Genomic DNA, 14325 nt, shown 5'->3' on the forward strand with positions numbered 1-14325 from the left:
ACCAATGTCTAGTGCTAGATGACAGATCTAGGACTAGATGACAGATCTAGGACTAGAAATAATGTGATCAGAAAAGCAAGAATCTCTACTCTTCTATGTGACTCTTGCCTCTGGCTTTGGTAGCTTGCAAAATTATTACTGTAGAGCAAAATCTTAAGTGTGCAGTTCTGTTGGGGAGAGGCTTAGAAATCTTACACAATTATTACAATGTGGAATTGCTCTGTCTCTGTTATCTGCGTAAACCAAAGAAAGCCCTTTTTGTTTTGCAATCAAATGTTCTGTCATTACAAAATCAGCATTTGGACAAAAATACAGAAACAGAGAAGTGAAGTTAATTTGTTAATCAAAAAGATCTGCTTTAGCAGTCCAGCAATTTGCAGCATCTGGCCTAACTCTCACCAAAGTGCTATATTCATATTCTTCATTTTAAAACTGTGAAGTGGGAAGATTTCAAACTGAAAATAGTGTTGAGAATATCTTGGATCAAAACATTTCATTACACAGGAAATGTACTTTTGACATGAAACCTGTGCTGGTTTTCAGTCTGACTTCAAACACCAGTGAATCTTCCATTCACAAAATTTGAGGAGATAAATTTAAATTTAGATTTTAATAAACCTCAACAACAACAAAAAAATTACCTTCTGTCTTAGAAACTTTTTTTTCTAATTATCTTATATTTAGACACTAGAAACCCAACTCAAAGATGTGTTTAGATGCACACACAGAGTCACAAACAAGTATGTAAAATGCATTTGAAACTGAAGGTATGTTACTCTGAGAGACAACAAGATATTTAATGGCTCTTGTGTTCTTCTGCAATTTCACAGGCTCTCTCTCAAGAGATGACTTAGGATGCTTAGTGGGAAAAGTACATTCCCTCCACTCCATGTGTACAAAGTAGTCTGTCAATTGTATCTAAGTGTTAGTAGTTAAATAAAGGAATTTCTGCTGGGATGATCTGTATTCCTGTAATCCTGATTATACTCTAACTGCTTCACAGTTTTCTGAACAGAGAATCATAGAATCAGTTAGTTTGGAAAAGACCTTTAAGACCTTTGAGTCCAACCTTGATGGAAGAAAAAGCAGTATTTTGTAAGAGCTTCTTTATAAAATATTTTCCCCTGAAGTATGACACCTGCATCCAGTACCCAGATGAGGAAAGTTAAGTCTCTTGATGACAAGATTCCCAGGACACATGTCATTTTGTAGCATTCATCCTCTTTCCACTGGAGCAGGGACATCACAAAGGGAAGAAATGAAGGCTGATTGGGCTAGAGGGAGAAACCATGAATTTTTGCCTTACAGCACTCTCATCTGAAAGGGACAATGCTGGGTTCCAGTATTTTCTTTGAAGATTGTTTATGCATTTTATCTAACAATTGTTTCAAATTAAATGTGTGAAGATTTTTTGGGACAAGTACACAGGACTAGCTCTTCCTTGTGCAGTGTGAAGCTGTAAAGCCCAAGTTTCTATTTCTGTAATGCCACAGTGGGTCTTGATTTCTTCAAAATGAACATTTTTCCTTGGCTGTCTCACCTGCTTGTGTGGTGAAAAGAATGAGATACTTGGATAGGCAGAGGCTCAGCCTTTTGAGGCTGTTGTGAGAATCACATCCCGCTGCCCTGAGCTAGATATTAGACCAAGCTAGGAACAGAGAGATGGATGGAAGCAGCACCAACACCAGAAGATATGCCACAAAACAGAGAACACCATTCAGTTCTTTTTAAAAATGACTGTGATTGTCTTTCCACCAAGGAAAATACTAACCCTTGTGTTCAACTATTGAAGATAACTAACTGCAGGTCATGTTGAGGCACTTCGAAGTAGCATGGGGTAGGGAATTTTGCTGTTGATTTTGCCAAGATAGTTGCCTCATCTGTATTTTGATGTTTCAGACCACATGCTGAAGTCATTCAGTCTCCCATGAAGTGTGTAGGGAATCTTAGACATCACTTAGACAGCACAGATTTCTATCCTGCATTGGAACATCTGAAGTTACATAATGCCTCATTGAGTTCTTTGAACTCCTACCTCCATTCCTGCCTGTAGCTTTTAATGTTTAGTTAATGGAGGAAGGAAATGTTTCCCCAGTAACTTAAAAGAGATTTGTCTGCTATAAAAACACACAGGAACGCCAGATTAAAAGGTAATCCTAAGAAAAAGCACTCAAAATGTATTACAAGGTAACAAAGTCAACACAGGCATACACGTCAGTGACAGCTTATATTTGCTAATGCTGTATGCATGAGTTGGTCAGTCAGAGCTGCTGAATCTGGCATAAAACATGAGCATATCAGTTTCAATAAACAGCAAGGGAGATTTTATTTCAGCTGTAACACCGCATATTGCAAAATCACAAATGCATTTAACCAGGCAGATACATGACAATTCCTTGACAAACATATCGTCTCTTTGACATTGCTTTCAAAGGACTGAGTTGACTTTGGCTGTAGTCCTTCTGCCTGCTGTGTTATTGCAGCAATGAAGATCAACACTGCATTACAGCAGGACTGTAGAGAAAAATAATCTTAAAAAATATAACAAAAGAAAAGTTGATTAATTTTGATCAGCAAGTCAAGAACTGGAATTTCTTTACTTGCTACTCTTATACCTGTTTAGCCACTCATCTAGATACTTCACAATCAGTGAAGAGAACTGAAGGCAGTGTCAGAAAACACAGAAAAATTCAGTGGCAAAAAGTATCGAATTTCTGATACCACACAAACTAAACAATATTTCTACCCCTTAAACTCAGTGGAAAAAATGGGCAGATCTTATACATTCACACTAACTCTTTGGATAAGCATTATTTCATTTCAACAACACTGATCCCAAACATAAGAAGTTTATCTCACAGACTTGTAGTCTTCATTTTGTGACTCCTTAATACAATAATAAAAGTTTTATGAACTCAAATGACACTATTAAGAGTGGAAAATTAGCCAAAGCCTCTCTGGACTTATTCACAACACTACAACATTTAGTTCTTATTTCATAAGCTCTGGTTATACACAAAAATGAGCCATTAAAGTGTTGGTCCAGAGCCAAGTTGCCCTAATACATAAAAGTTTAGACTACAAAGCAAGCTGCTGCTGGAAGACATTAGACTGTATGGGATCTATGTTGTTGCTGTGTTCTGGAAGGCACTGAAGAATGATTATGCCCATACTACTGGAACTGATCAACTTTTCCTCCAACAAAGGACACCAGTCATACCTTCAACAATGTAATATCTTGACTTAAATTTTTATAATAACACAGTGATCAGAACACCTGCTCATGGAAGCCAAACTCCTGGATGCAAGCCCTCCACAGCCAGGGGGCTACTTCATGGTGAAGTGACAGCATTGTATTCAACTGGGGACAGTGATAGGGACTAAAAGAGCAGACATCACTAGTGAATATAAGCATATAGGTTCTTCTGAATATAAGCAGATATATAATATAGGTACTTCTAAATATAAGCATAAAGGTTTAGGGGTCAGGAGCACTGGACAGCCTCATCCCATGTCTTGGCACGTTTTTCAAGCGATATAGTCTCAGCTGTTGGCCTATGAGCTGAATTCAGTGCTGCCTATGTGAGTGATGCACGCTCATGGCATGGCTATTAGATTAGTCTTTGCTATTAAAAGTAATAGATGCTTATTTTTTGAAGCCAGACATTAGGTGTCAAAATGTTCTGCAAAGTCAAAATTATGCCAACCCAGGAAATCAGAGCAGCAGCATTTTACAAACCTAGAATATGTTAGTAGGCAGAACGTAAGATGTCTCAAGTCATATTACAACTAAACAAGGATTTCATAGGGACCAATGACCTGGACCCACCGACCTAAATTCATCCCAGGTGGCAATTTTGGCACATAAACACTGGGTTGGGGTTGCTTTTTTTTTCTTCTGGCTCTATGTTTCTCTCTCTCATAACAATCATGACAAACAATCTATTTGTCTGTGACCTCCACCCTGGATTACAATAACTCACAATGTGGTTGAAGCTGAACATGTGGGTAAAGTACAGGCTCCAGATGTGACTGCTCATCTTTTCCAATGCTCACATCATTACAGAATAACAGACCTGCAATTAAGGCTCTCCACAAGTTTCCAAGTAGTTTCTAAAACAGACCCACCCAATAAAGAACTGAGACATTTCAGATTGTTCATCTACATGATTTAATAGGTACCCTGTTTCACTGCATGGGGAGAATCAAGAGCCTTGAATCAAGGGCCAACTGTCTGCAAACCAGACAGTCCAGATGCTGAGAAGCCTAGGATGCACTGTGCACAGAGGCATAAAAATGGACACTATCTGTTCAGTTCCTTACTTGGCTGATAATTGAAGACTTCACCACCACCTTCAAGAAAAAGAACCCTGCCTTGCAGAGGCACTGATATTCTTTTCTTGGGATTTTTCTGGGCTTAGGAATTTTTAATTTTTTATTTTACCCAGGGGCACAAATTATTACAGATTTACGAGAAAGTGTGTTCTTTTTCAGTTCATAATCACAGGAAAAGCTGAGCTGGAAGGGGTCCACAAGGATCATCAAGTTCAGCTCCTGGGCCCTGCACCATCCCCAAGAGTCACACCCTGTGCCTAAGGGCATTGTCCAAACACTTTCTGAACTCTGTCAGGCTGTGCTGTGACCACTGCCCTGGGGAGCTCTTCCAGTGCCCAACCACCCTCTGGGTGAGGAACATTTTTCTGATATCCAACCTACACCTCCTCTGACACAACTTCAGGCCATTCCCTCAGCTCCTGTCATGGGTGGGTATTAATCTCCCCAGGCTGAGCAGCAAGTTCAGTCTCAGTTCAGTTGTTTAGTCTCACATTCAGGTTTGCTTCACAACTGCTTTGTTTTCAAGGGCTGACTTCCCTTTCAGTCTTTGAGAAGCTCGATAATGTTTCTGTTAATTAAACATGCAGGCTCAGAGGGTCTTGGGTGGAAGAAAATTCATCAGGACCTACATGAAAACTGCATACTTCAGCTCAAAATGAGCCAAATCTGTGCCTACAGAGAAAACTAAACAGGAAAAATTATTATTAAATACGAAAGTATTACAGTGAGGTTAGTCACCTTCAGGGGTAAATGACACACAAATTAGGGAGTTTTTAAGATGTCAATTCTGGCACCATGTTTAGGCTTAGGCAGCAGTGCAGTTTCCTTACCTCTTCATTTGGTCAAATTCATTACAGAATTTTTAAGTCTGTGAATGGTTCAAGACCTGGTTTTATTTAAGTTCATGTTTTGGTATATAAGCTATAGTGGCTGCTAAATAACAAAGCCCCAGCTGAAACATGGGAAAAAAGAGGAAAGAGTTTTTTTGTGGTGATCCAATCATGCATCCGGAGCAGGTCAAGAAAATCAGGGTGTTCTTACCTTCAGGAGTACTTCAAAGTCTTCTTACTAGACTCTGCAGGAAAGATTTAGTATTTTGGAATGATAGGCAAGATATTTCTTGCCTCACCTGAACACCTTTCTGTTTTTATCCTTCGACTTTTACCGTGAGAAGAGTGAAACAAAGTAGCTTGTGTTAATTTTGACTATAATTATGGCATAAACAGAATAGGGGTGTTGTATCAAATTTATAGCTTTGTGTTGCTGGAATGCAAAGACTAACTTTCTTAAACAATGCCAATTCTAAAGTACACAACTGGCTAAAAGATCTCAGAAAAATTCACTTTGGTATTTCAAAGGCAAACCATGACTCAGCTGTAACTTGGCAGACTTGAGTCCCAGACAAAAAACTTTCAGCCTTTTCTTTTTTTGTGTGTTATCTTCCACTTTCTTTCAACTTACCTTTTGACAAGACTTCACATTTTTGAGGAAAACTGAGAATATGGATGAAGACCACAGTCCAGGGTTTTAGATTTTCATGTCAACAGGATATGTTCAGAAAAAATATAGATCAAAGTTAAGTACACAGAGAAGCACAGGTCCTACACAACCAACCAGTAAGAGTACTGAAGTTTCAGGATGAAAATCATGACAGTATTTTCATGGCACACTTGAACATTTATATATAGGATAAGGCTTTTTGAATTTGTCCATTTGTTCATTATTGATCTAATTTATTGATTATTGAACAGTGCAGTTCATTGGCATCTTGTTGAACTAAGGCATTTAAAAGAACAGTATCATTTTCAGTAGAGCACAAAAAAAAATTCTGTGGTCTCCTTTGTTTAAGCTAGTCCAGAAAAATACTACTATCCTAAAAAACCTGTGATTTCTGGATGAGAATATCAATTCGTAGCCTACAGCATGAAAAATCTAATTTTTTATGAAACCTTGGATGAAAATGTAGCCCCTTCTACACCACTATGAACCTGAATGATGTTGAAAACCTTGCCAATTTTTATTTGCTTTGTATAATTAGGTTTTAATAAGTTGACCAAAAAATGCAGCTACAACAAATTTAACATATGTAACAAATAAGGAAATTTGCTGGAGGATTGGAAGGAGCTGGCAGAGTGCCACTCACCACAATGTCTTGGAACAAGATAAAGTCATCCATAATTTAGCAGATGTTAAACAAAATTTAAAAGAAGTTCTATTGCTAAAAAATTCTTACAGTGAATTCAGATTTAGCTCTGTGTTCATAACACAGTGACTTGACAAATGAAAAGCAAGAATTCAGATAAATAAAACACATAACAGAATGGCCACACACAGTGTGAGATCTCATAAACTACTGAAAATATTTGTACTGTTCTGAAAGACATCTTGATTAAAATTTAACTATGTACTCACTGTTTCTACCTGGTTTTCCTGAAAAGAACTAAAAATTCAATTTAAAACATGGTAAAATTTCCTGATATTTATATATTTCTCCTGTCTGTAGAAGTACAGAGTACTTCTACAGGGTTCTGTACTACAGTCGTTTATTTCTTACTTACAAATCAGACAGTTCCTGACAAGACAGTATAGTACAATAACTGTTCCCATTAAATAAAAATTATACATAGGTTCTATTTTGTTTCTTTGATGCAATGGTTTCCTTGTTTCTTTTCCTAAAGCAAATGTCCTTGGTCAAGGTAAATGGAAAATGTAATCAAGCTGCAAAAAGAAAAATCCATTTAATTGATAGTTCCAGTACTGAAGGAAGCTTGTGCAACCTTTGAGTTTGTTTTCTTGTTCAAAGCTGTGCAGATGAAGTTTCCAGCTTCCATCACGGCACAAAGATTTACTCCCTAAAAAAGAGGGGAAAAATGTGAAGAATAATAAATGCACATGTTGAAAATGCTTAGACTCCAAGTTTTTTGCTCCAGGGTCCAATTTTTGCAAACAAAGGGCCTGATTCATGTTATAGGTCAGTAATGGGTATCAGTAAAGCTACAGTGATTTACAGGTAGTTGCAGCTTCTAGTTGTTTGGAAGGTTCTACTACTTTGAGAGTGATTTCTTGTCCCATCAGCAGTGGACCAAATACTGGAGTAATAACCTTCAACCCCAGAATAATCTGGAATAAGGAGCTGGAATTACAGCTAGAAGTTAGAAGAAAAATACAGAGTCTAAATATATGCTATACTTATTTATCATCCAACACTACAAAACTTTGTGCAAAAGGCATGAAAAAGGATTCAAAAAGCGAAGACTTGTGTTTTGCTATTGCTATAATCTAAATTTAAAATTAAACAAAACCTATATAAAATCACCACCAAACCAAAGAAAAAATAAGCATTTGATGGTGAGATTGTCTCCGTGGGATTTCCTATCAACCTTTAGGACAAGCTGTATTCTTGCTTGGCCACCAGATTGTTAACAGATTAATCAATCTTATCAAGAAGCCTGGTACATGGTATATTTCATATAATCCAACTATTTTTGCTTAATTGCTTCCTTTTGCTATGAGTCACTTGGAAAGGTCAATGAGTATTTTGCCCAAGAAAAGACTATACTGAAAGCATTAGTCTAAGGTGCACAGCAATGTAAAGTGAAATGCATGATTTCTCCTCCTTATTTCAAAGAACTGTGTTATTTCAAAAGAATAAACATCGTTCTCATGAGGAAAAGCTGCCCCAAAGTGTGTACAAGCAGTTCAAAACAGAGTCCACTTGTACAGTGGACACTTGTGATTGAACATTTTCTGATATCTACCCTGAACTCCCTAAAAAACAAATGAGAGCAGATAAATGCTTACATTGAACTCTGTAAGGCACTGAATATGCTTTAACAGTGCCCAGGGAATGTCCAAGTTCTGTAATCCTTTCATGTCAAGGGAATCTACTGGCCTGTACATCACACAGAACTGAAGCCTACCAACAAGTGAATGATAAGTTCCAATGACCTCAGTAATGCAAATCTTCCTATTTCAGATATCAGGCATTTAGATTTCTTTCTGTGGTGATTTAAATGCAAACCACACACTTTGTAGTTTTGGCAGTTCTTTATATGTTCTCCTTTGAACTTGACTCTCCATGTCCATGTGTAAATTAAACATAAAGTTACAGCAATGCCTGAGTTAGCACGAACTCATTATGCCACACATCCAGATAAATGGGGACAGACAGGAAGACCAAAGAGCACATTTATTGAAGAAGGCAGTAAATGAGTTCTAGGAATACAGAATAATTAACATGCCAGCCAGCCAGGGATACTAAATGAGTGCTCTTGAGGTGTGGATGCTCACTGGTAAGGCTCATTAAAGTGCAGCTCAGGGTATGTGAGCTGCTCTGCCCTCTCCTCCAACAACAGGACTGGTAATAAAAATGACTGTGAAGACTCCTAGCCAGTAACAGGTTCTGTACAATTCTGAAATACATTAAGTGGATACCCGAGAAATAACAATGTCCTGTGCCTGGGTGCCAAACATTACAATTTTTTTCAACTTTGAAGTCAGAAAAATTGACAACAAATTAATAAGCACTATGAGCCAAATCCAAAACTGTGACAAAAGCTGAGCTCTGCTCAGTCTTTCCACTGTTGAGATGATCAGCTTTCTGTAGCAATGTCTACAGTACTGAGTTTTTTTGTGGTTACTGAGACAGAGCAATGACACAAAGCAGATGCTACTAAATTCCTCATAGCTCCAGGTAGGAAGAAGTAGATTATTAAAATTATGTTAAATACACAAACCATTTCTAGTCTAAATTGCTAATGAAGACAACATCATTCCTGTTATGTGTCAAGCCATATTAAAGCACTGAGTTTGCAAAAACTTCTATGGGCTCTGAATATTTTGTTGTACAGCACAAGTTTTTGTGAGGTACGTATTGTATGTTTCCTAGAATTTATTTTTTTTTCCTTGAAGTCTTAACTGGAAAGTAAAAATATCTTACTGTGTTGATCCCCAGACCATTCAGCATGTATATCACATCCTCTGTGGCTACATTTCCAGTAGCACCTTTTGCATAGGGACAACCACCAAGTCCTGCAACAGATGAATCCACCACAGAAACTCCCATCTGGAAAATAACAACACAAAAATGAAGCATCAGCACAGAGTATTATTTATAATTTTTCATAAATGGCAGGCCATATGTATAAGTTACCGTGCATAAAATACACATTTCTCCACAAATGGATGTGTTCCTTGGAGGAAATTCCTTATAATGGTTTTAGTCCTGACATCTTTATAAGGTAAGATATTTCAAACACAGGATACGGAACAAAGAACTAATGGTCCATTACATGTGATTTTGGCAGATAAGATGATTGCTGTTTTATAGAAAGAGGTCTTTTCTCTCTTTATCTTTCAACTTGGTGCTTTTAAATAACATGCATCTAATATGAAAGGTTTTCATGCAAAAAACCAATCAATGGAAGTTCTCCATAGATATATACAGGCTGAGCTCGGAATATTTTTAAGAGAATACTTGACGCACAGTGTTTAGCTTTCTCATTTAAACTAGACTTAAATTAAGACTTGAAAAAATACTCAGCAGTGGTAAATTAATAATTGTTTGCTTTTTGTTTTCTTCCTGCTGCATTCAAATATCTCCTCTCCTCTGATCCACTCAGCATATTCATGATAAAAAGTAGTAAACCAGTTACCAACTCCATCCAGAAGATAATATTACATTTCCTATGGGATAAAGTCTTCCCTAGGAGACTGATAAGGGAGGAGGCAAAAAACTGAGCCAGTGACTTCCACTGATATGTTTAGGGAGCTTTTGCACCCTCTTCTTTCTATTATTTGATATTTAAAATAAAGCTGACACTGGAAAGCAACTGTTTTCTGTTACAATGCATTAGGTATGTGATCCAGGACACTGGGTCTCCCTTGTCAGAGAAAGCTCTTCAGTCTTCCCCTGCCTCTGGAGGCATTCAGGCTCGACAGATAATCAGAAGCAGGCAAGGGAATTAGGCAGAACAATTATAAAGTCTTCAAAGACACAAGTTCTTAAAGAACACAAGTTGCTCTTAGTGCCTTAATAGCACTAGAGGGTTCCCTTCCCCACAGGAATAATTTAGACAGGCATACACCAAAACTGTAAGACAGGTCAGGCAGACTGAAATCCAGGACTGGAATTCCTGTGGAGAGATAAATTTTCAAAACCCTGACTTTGGATACAGAGAGATTCAGAGGTGAAGCCATGCTTGTTACCCACATATGCAGGTCAGGAATTTGGCTTAGAGGCCTGACTGCACAGATTGGTGATCACTCTTCTGTCCCTGCAGGCTGCTCTGGGAGCCTGAGCTTCTCCTTCCCAGACATGCACACAACTAGCTGGCAAGGTAGGCAAATGATCATCCTGCATGTTGCAGTTGTTAAGTCCCCTTTCCAAATATACCTCGTAGTTAGTTTTTTAGTTGTGAAATAAACTAACCTAATGTGGGCAGGTTTTTTGTACTTGCTTCTAGTTTTAACAGTGCACTCCATAGTTTTATCATTGGCCTTACAGACTCTTTGGACTTCCAACATCTCTGGAGAGCAACAATAAAGAAGGAATTGTTGTCACAGGTCTTATTCTTGGACAGAGAAAATTATCTTGATCTAGGTAGCTGCTCAAAGCCTGTAATAAAGACCTCAAAGGAGTCAAGGTGCATTACTATGACAGGCAAGAGAGTACTATTTAATATTACTCACATAATAAGGGTCTCTAAAAAGAGGTACCGTACTTCAAAGTACACTAATTTGTGACTTATGGAGTGAATCACCAAAGTACACATTTCACATTTCAGTCACTTGTCACACTCTTTGTTTGTGCAGGACACCAGTCAGAAAATGTGTCATATGACACATCTATGTACAGTACACAGAGAATGTGCATCCACAACAGCTGGAAATTCTGTCTCTTTTTGCACTAGCTGCTAAGATTCATGCATTTTCTCTAGAAGTCATTGGCCCAAGCTCCACAAGAGTGGCAGCTCTCAGCTTGCAAATGTCCATGCAGAGACACATGTTGGGCTTCTTATTGGAAAGATTTAAGGTATAGTGGAGGTCTGCAGAAAAGGGTGTCTAACAGGCAGATGTACAGGTTGATACAAGCATGATCCCACTACTATGCCTTCTCTCTCAGTCTGATTTTAAGATTTACATCAGAAATTATTGTTTCAGAGAGGCAAAGATAAAATAAAGTGTCTTTCATGGAGGTTTTCCCAATCTGTCATAACTGCTAGAGCATTCTACTTCAGGCACTCATTTTCAGTAATTTTTACATGAGGATAAAACTATAGACAAATAATGTGTTGAGGTACATCAATGCTGTTAAATTCCCAAGGAATATCAGCAGACTCAGAAACAGCTTCAGTATTTATTATTAAAAAAATTCAGTAGTACTTACAAATAACTTCAGTAGTTATTAAAAAAATTATGAACATTCACTTTCTAATCCCAAAAAATTATCTCAATAAATTCTTGTCCTTTTGCACCAACAGGAAAAAAGTATCAACTAAATAGTATTTGGTAAAAACGGGCAAAAAAGTCAGTAGTCTGCTCCAGTCCTTCACAGGGCACTCACTGTAAGCAAAACCAAAACCAATATCCTCCAGCATTAAAAGGGCATGTTTTCTAAAGACATTGAATTGACACATATTAGTTCTTGATTTCCTTGTACAAACACTAGTGATGCCACTGTGATTCTGAATTTGCAGTGCAAATCTCGCAGCAGTGGGGTACAGGTGGCTGATAATTGTTTGTTGCAAGTGTTGGTGACCATGGGTGGAAATGAGATATCACAGCCACCTGAAGGTAGCATGGAACACCCCTCTGTGTCTAACCACACCCTTGTATTCTCAGGCAGCCTTGTCTGAGTTATTCAAAGTACCCTCACTGGAAGCTGGAGAAAGCTCAGACAATTTATATTACTGTAGATGCAAGAGCATCTAAAACCCTGATGCTGACTAAGCATTGGGAGCAGTAATTTCCACATGACAGACAGTGATAATTGCTCTGTCTTTTAAATCATTGACTATTTTGGCTAAATATAAAAAAAAAGGAGAAGGTCTAATAATAGCACCTTTACATAGGTTGCATCCCTGGGGGGATGGCTGTAGCCCTAGTACAGGACACTTAATCCATCATTTCCCAGAAACAGTCCATAAACATGAAGTCTCTAAAATTGTATCTCTATCAGGATGTATTTGCTATTTGAACATTAAGCCACTGGTAGGCAAGGTCTAAACATGGCATATATAATACAGCAATCCTGACTGACCTCCAAATCTGACAGTTCCTCAAATCAGTGGTCTTAACATGCAGTGAGCAGGTGTCTCTCCTTTAAGATAATGTCTTTTAGAGTTCTCTTCACAATGCTTTTGAAAGGAATCTACTGTAATGTGCTACTATTTCAGCAACAGGCAGGGTCAGCTGCATCTGTGTGCTCTTGCATGTTGTACAGACAGTTATAATTCAGTGTTTGCTAACTTAAGTGCAGAATCACTCCAGTTCATCTTCAGTGGCCCCATTCAAAAAATCCTTAAATAATCCATACTCTAAACTCCAATCTAACAGTGCTAAAAAAAGATGTTGGAAAACATCCCTCAGCAGTGGTACTAACTAATTTGGAGGCTGATATTACAGCCCAGCCTGTCTAAGCACAGAGTCTGAAATAGCACCTAATAAATAACTCCTCTGCACATTTGAGCAGCTATGAAGCTCTTTTGTTTTTGCAGCCATTAAAAGCAAAAGCAGCTCTAAAGTAAAACCTAAAAATTGGCCAAATATGTAAAACTAAGTATTTTCCTTCATCTTCCATATTTGTCACACTTTTACAGGAGATAATGAATTTCAATCCTTTAAGCAATTGAAGCTTGCAAAAAATTCACTGTCAATATGATGTTTTAAAAGTCCAGAGTCTCACTGTCACTTCCTGACAGGCACTAAATTGTGCTGACATTCATGAGAAGTTGTACTGCAGCTATTTCATAGGTTATGTCCTAAATGAGCACTCACTGAGCTGCTTCCACATGGACATATGTGGGGGTGAACAATGGCTTGGCTTCCAGGACAACTGCAGTACTTCAATATTTTTGACACTTTTGAAAATCACAAAATTCCTGACAGTGGTTCCTGAACACCTTCCAAACTTTATTTTTGGCTAGCTTTAGCTTACTCTCCAGAGAAGGCAGAGGACTTTTTCTCCTGTCCCATGCTAAGTTCCTAATTCCCCAACGAGAAAGCAAGGAATTAAATTCATCACCTTTGTCAAACAGCCAATTTTAACAGGAAACCATTATTGCCAGTGAATAATAAATGCTTCATGTTTCTCAGTTTGCTTTAGTAGCTCCCCATAACTTCTTGTTGGGACAGTCAGTCTCCTTCCTTACTGATGTTTAAACCTGGTTTGTCTGGCAGAAGTTTGACTTTGTTTCTCTCTTAAAAATGGCAAGGTCAGCATCAGTAACTCCAGGAAAGTATGTGGTATAAATCAGAAGCTATAAATCAGGTCTTTCATAATTTTGGCTTCTTCTAAATGATGAGATTTTGAAAGCATAATATCAAGATATTGATATTATGCAAGGATACAAGGTATGCATTAAAGAGGAAAAGATTTGTGCCACAAAGTCAAGGGGCCACAGTGCTGTGAAGCTCAGTGCCTTAAAGATAGGAGCACGTAGATTCTGCAAAGAGTGGCTGCATTAGTTCAGCTTTTGCTCAAGGAAGGCAGCAGGCAAAAGTAAGATATGTCAGGCCAAAGGCTGCCCACACAAAAGGCAGTACAGGACTAATGCTGTTTAATCCTGCAGCCCAGTCAGTGCCGAGCTGGCACTCTTGGAATGGTGGCTTCTGCCATATCACTGTGTCTCTCTGGCATCAGTCTGCTACCCACCACTACATGGCATGTCACTGGCAGAAACACCCTCTCCTGCAGAGAAACACAGAATTAGCCAGACACAGAAATGACTATGCCAGCAATGCTTTGTAAGGTTCAGTGGCTACAAAGAC

General features: G+C 38.2%; 1 protein-coding gene across 1 annotated transcript in view; it reads right to left on the bottom strand.

Annotated features, from left to right (window-relative positions):
• Nucleotides 1-2157: 2157 nt before the first annotated feature.
• The window catches only part of HMGCLL1 (3-hydroxymethyl-3-methylglutaryl-CoA lyase like 1), a 76375-nt gene continuing 64207 nt past the window's right edge, over nucleotides 2158-14325 (bottom strand). The window contains exons 8-9 of the mRNA XM_058019505.1: nucleotides 9275-9400; nucleotides 2158-7187 (exon numbers count right to left, since the gene is read on the bottom strand). Coding sequence (XP_057875488.1) covers nucleotides 7074-7187; nucleotides 9275-9400 — 240 coding nt within the window. The 3' untranslated portion in view covers nucleotides 2158-7073. The remainder of the gene's footprint in view (nucleotides 7188-9274; nucleotides 9401-14325) is intronic.

This window comes from Melospiza georgiana, chromosome 3 (assembly GCF_028018845.1).
Source record: "Melospiza georgiana isolate bMelGeo1 chromosome 3, bMelGeo1.pri, whole genome shotgun sequence".
In the NCBI taxonomy this organism is placed as follows: domain Eukaryota; kingdom Metazoa; phylum Chordata; class Aves; order Passeriformes; family Passerellidae; genus Melospiza; species Melospiza georgiana.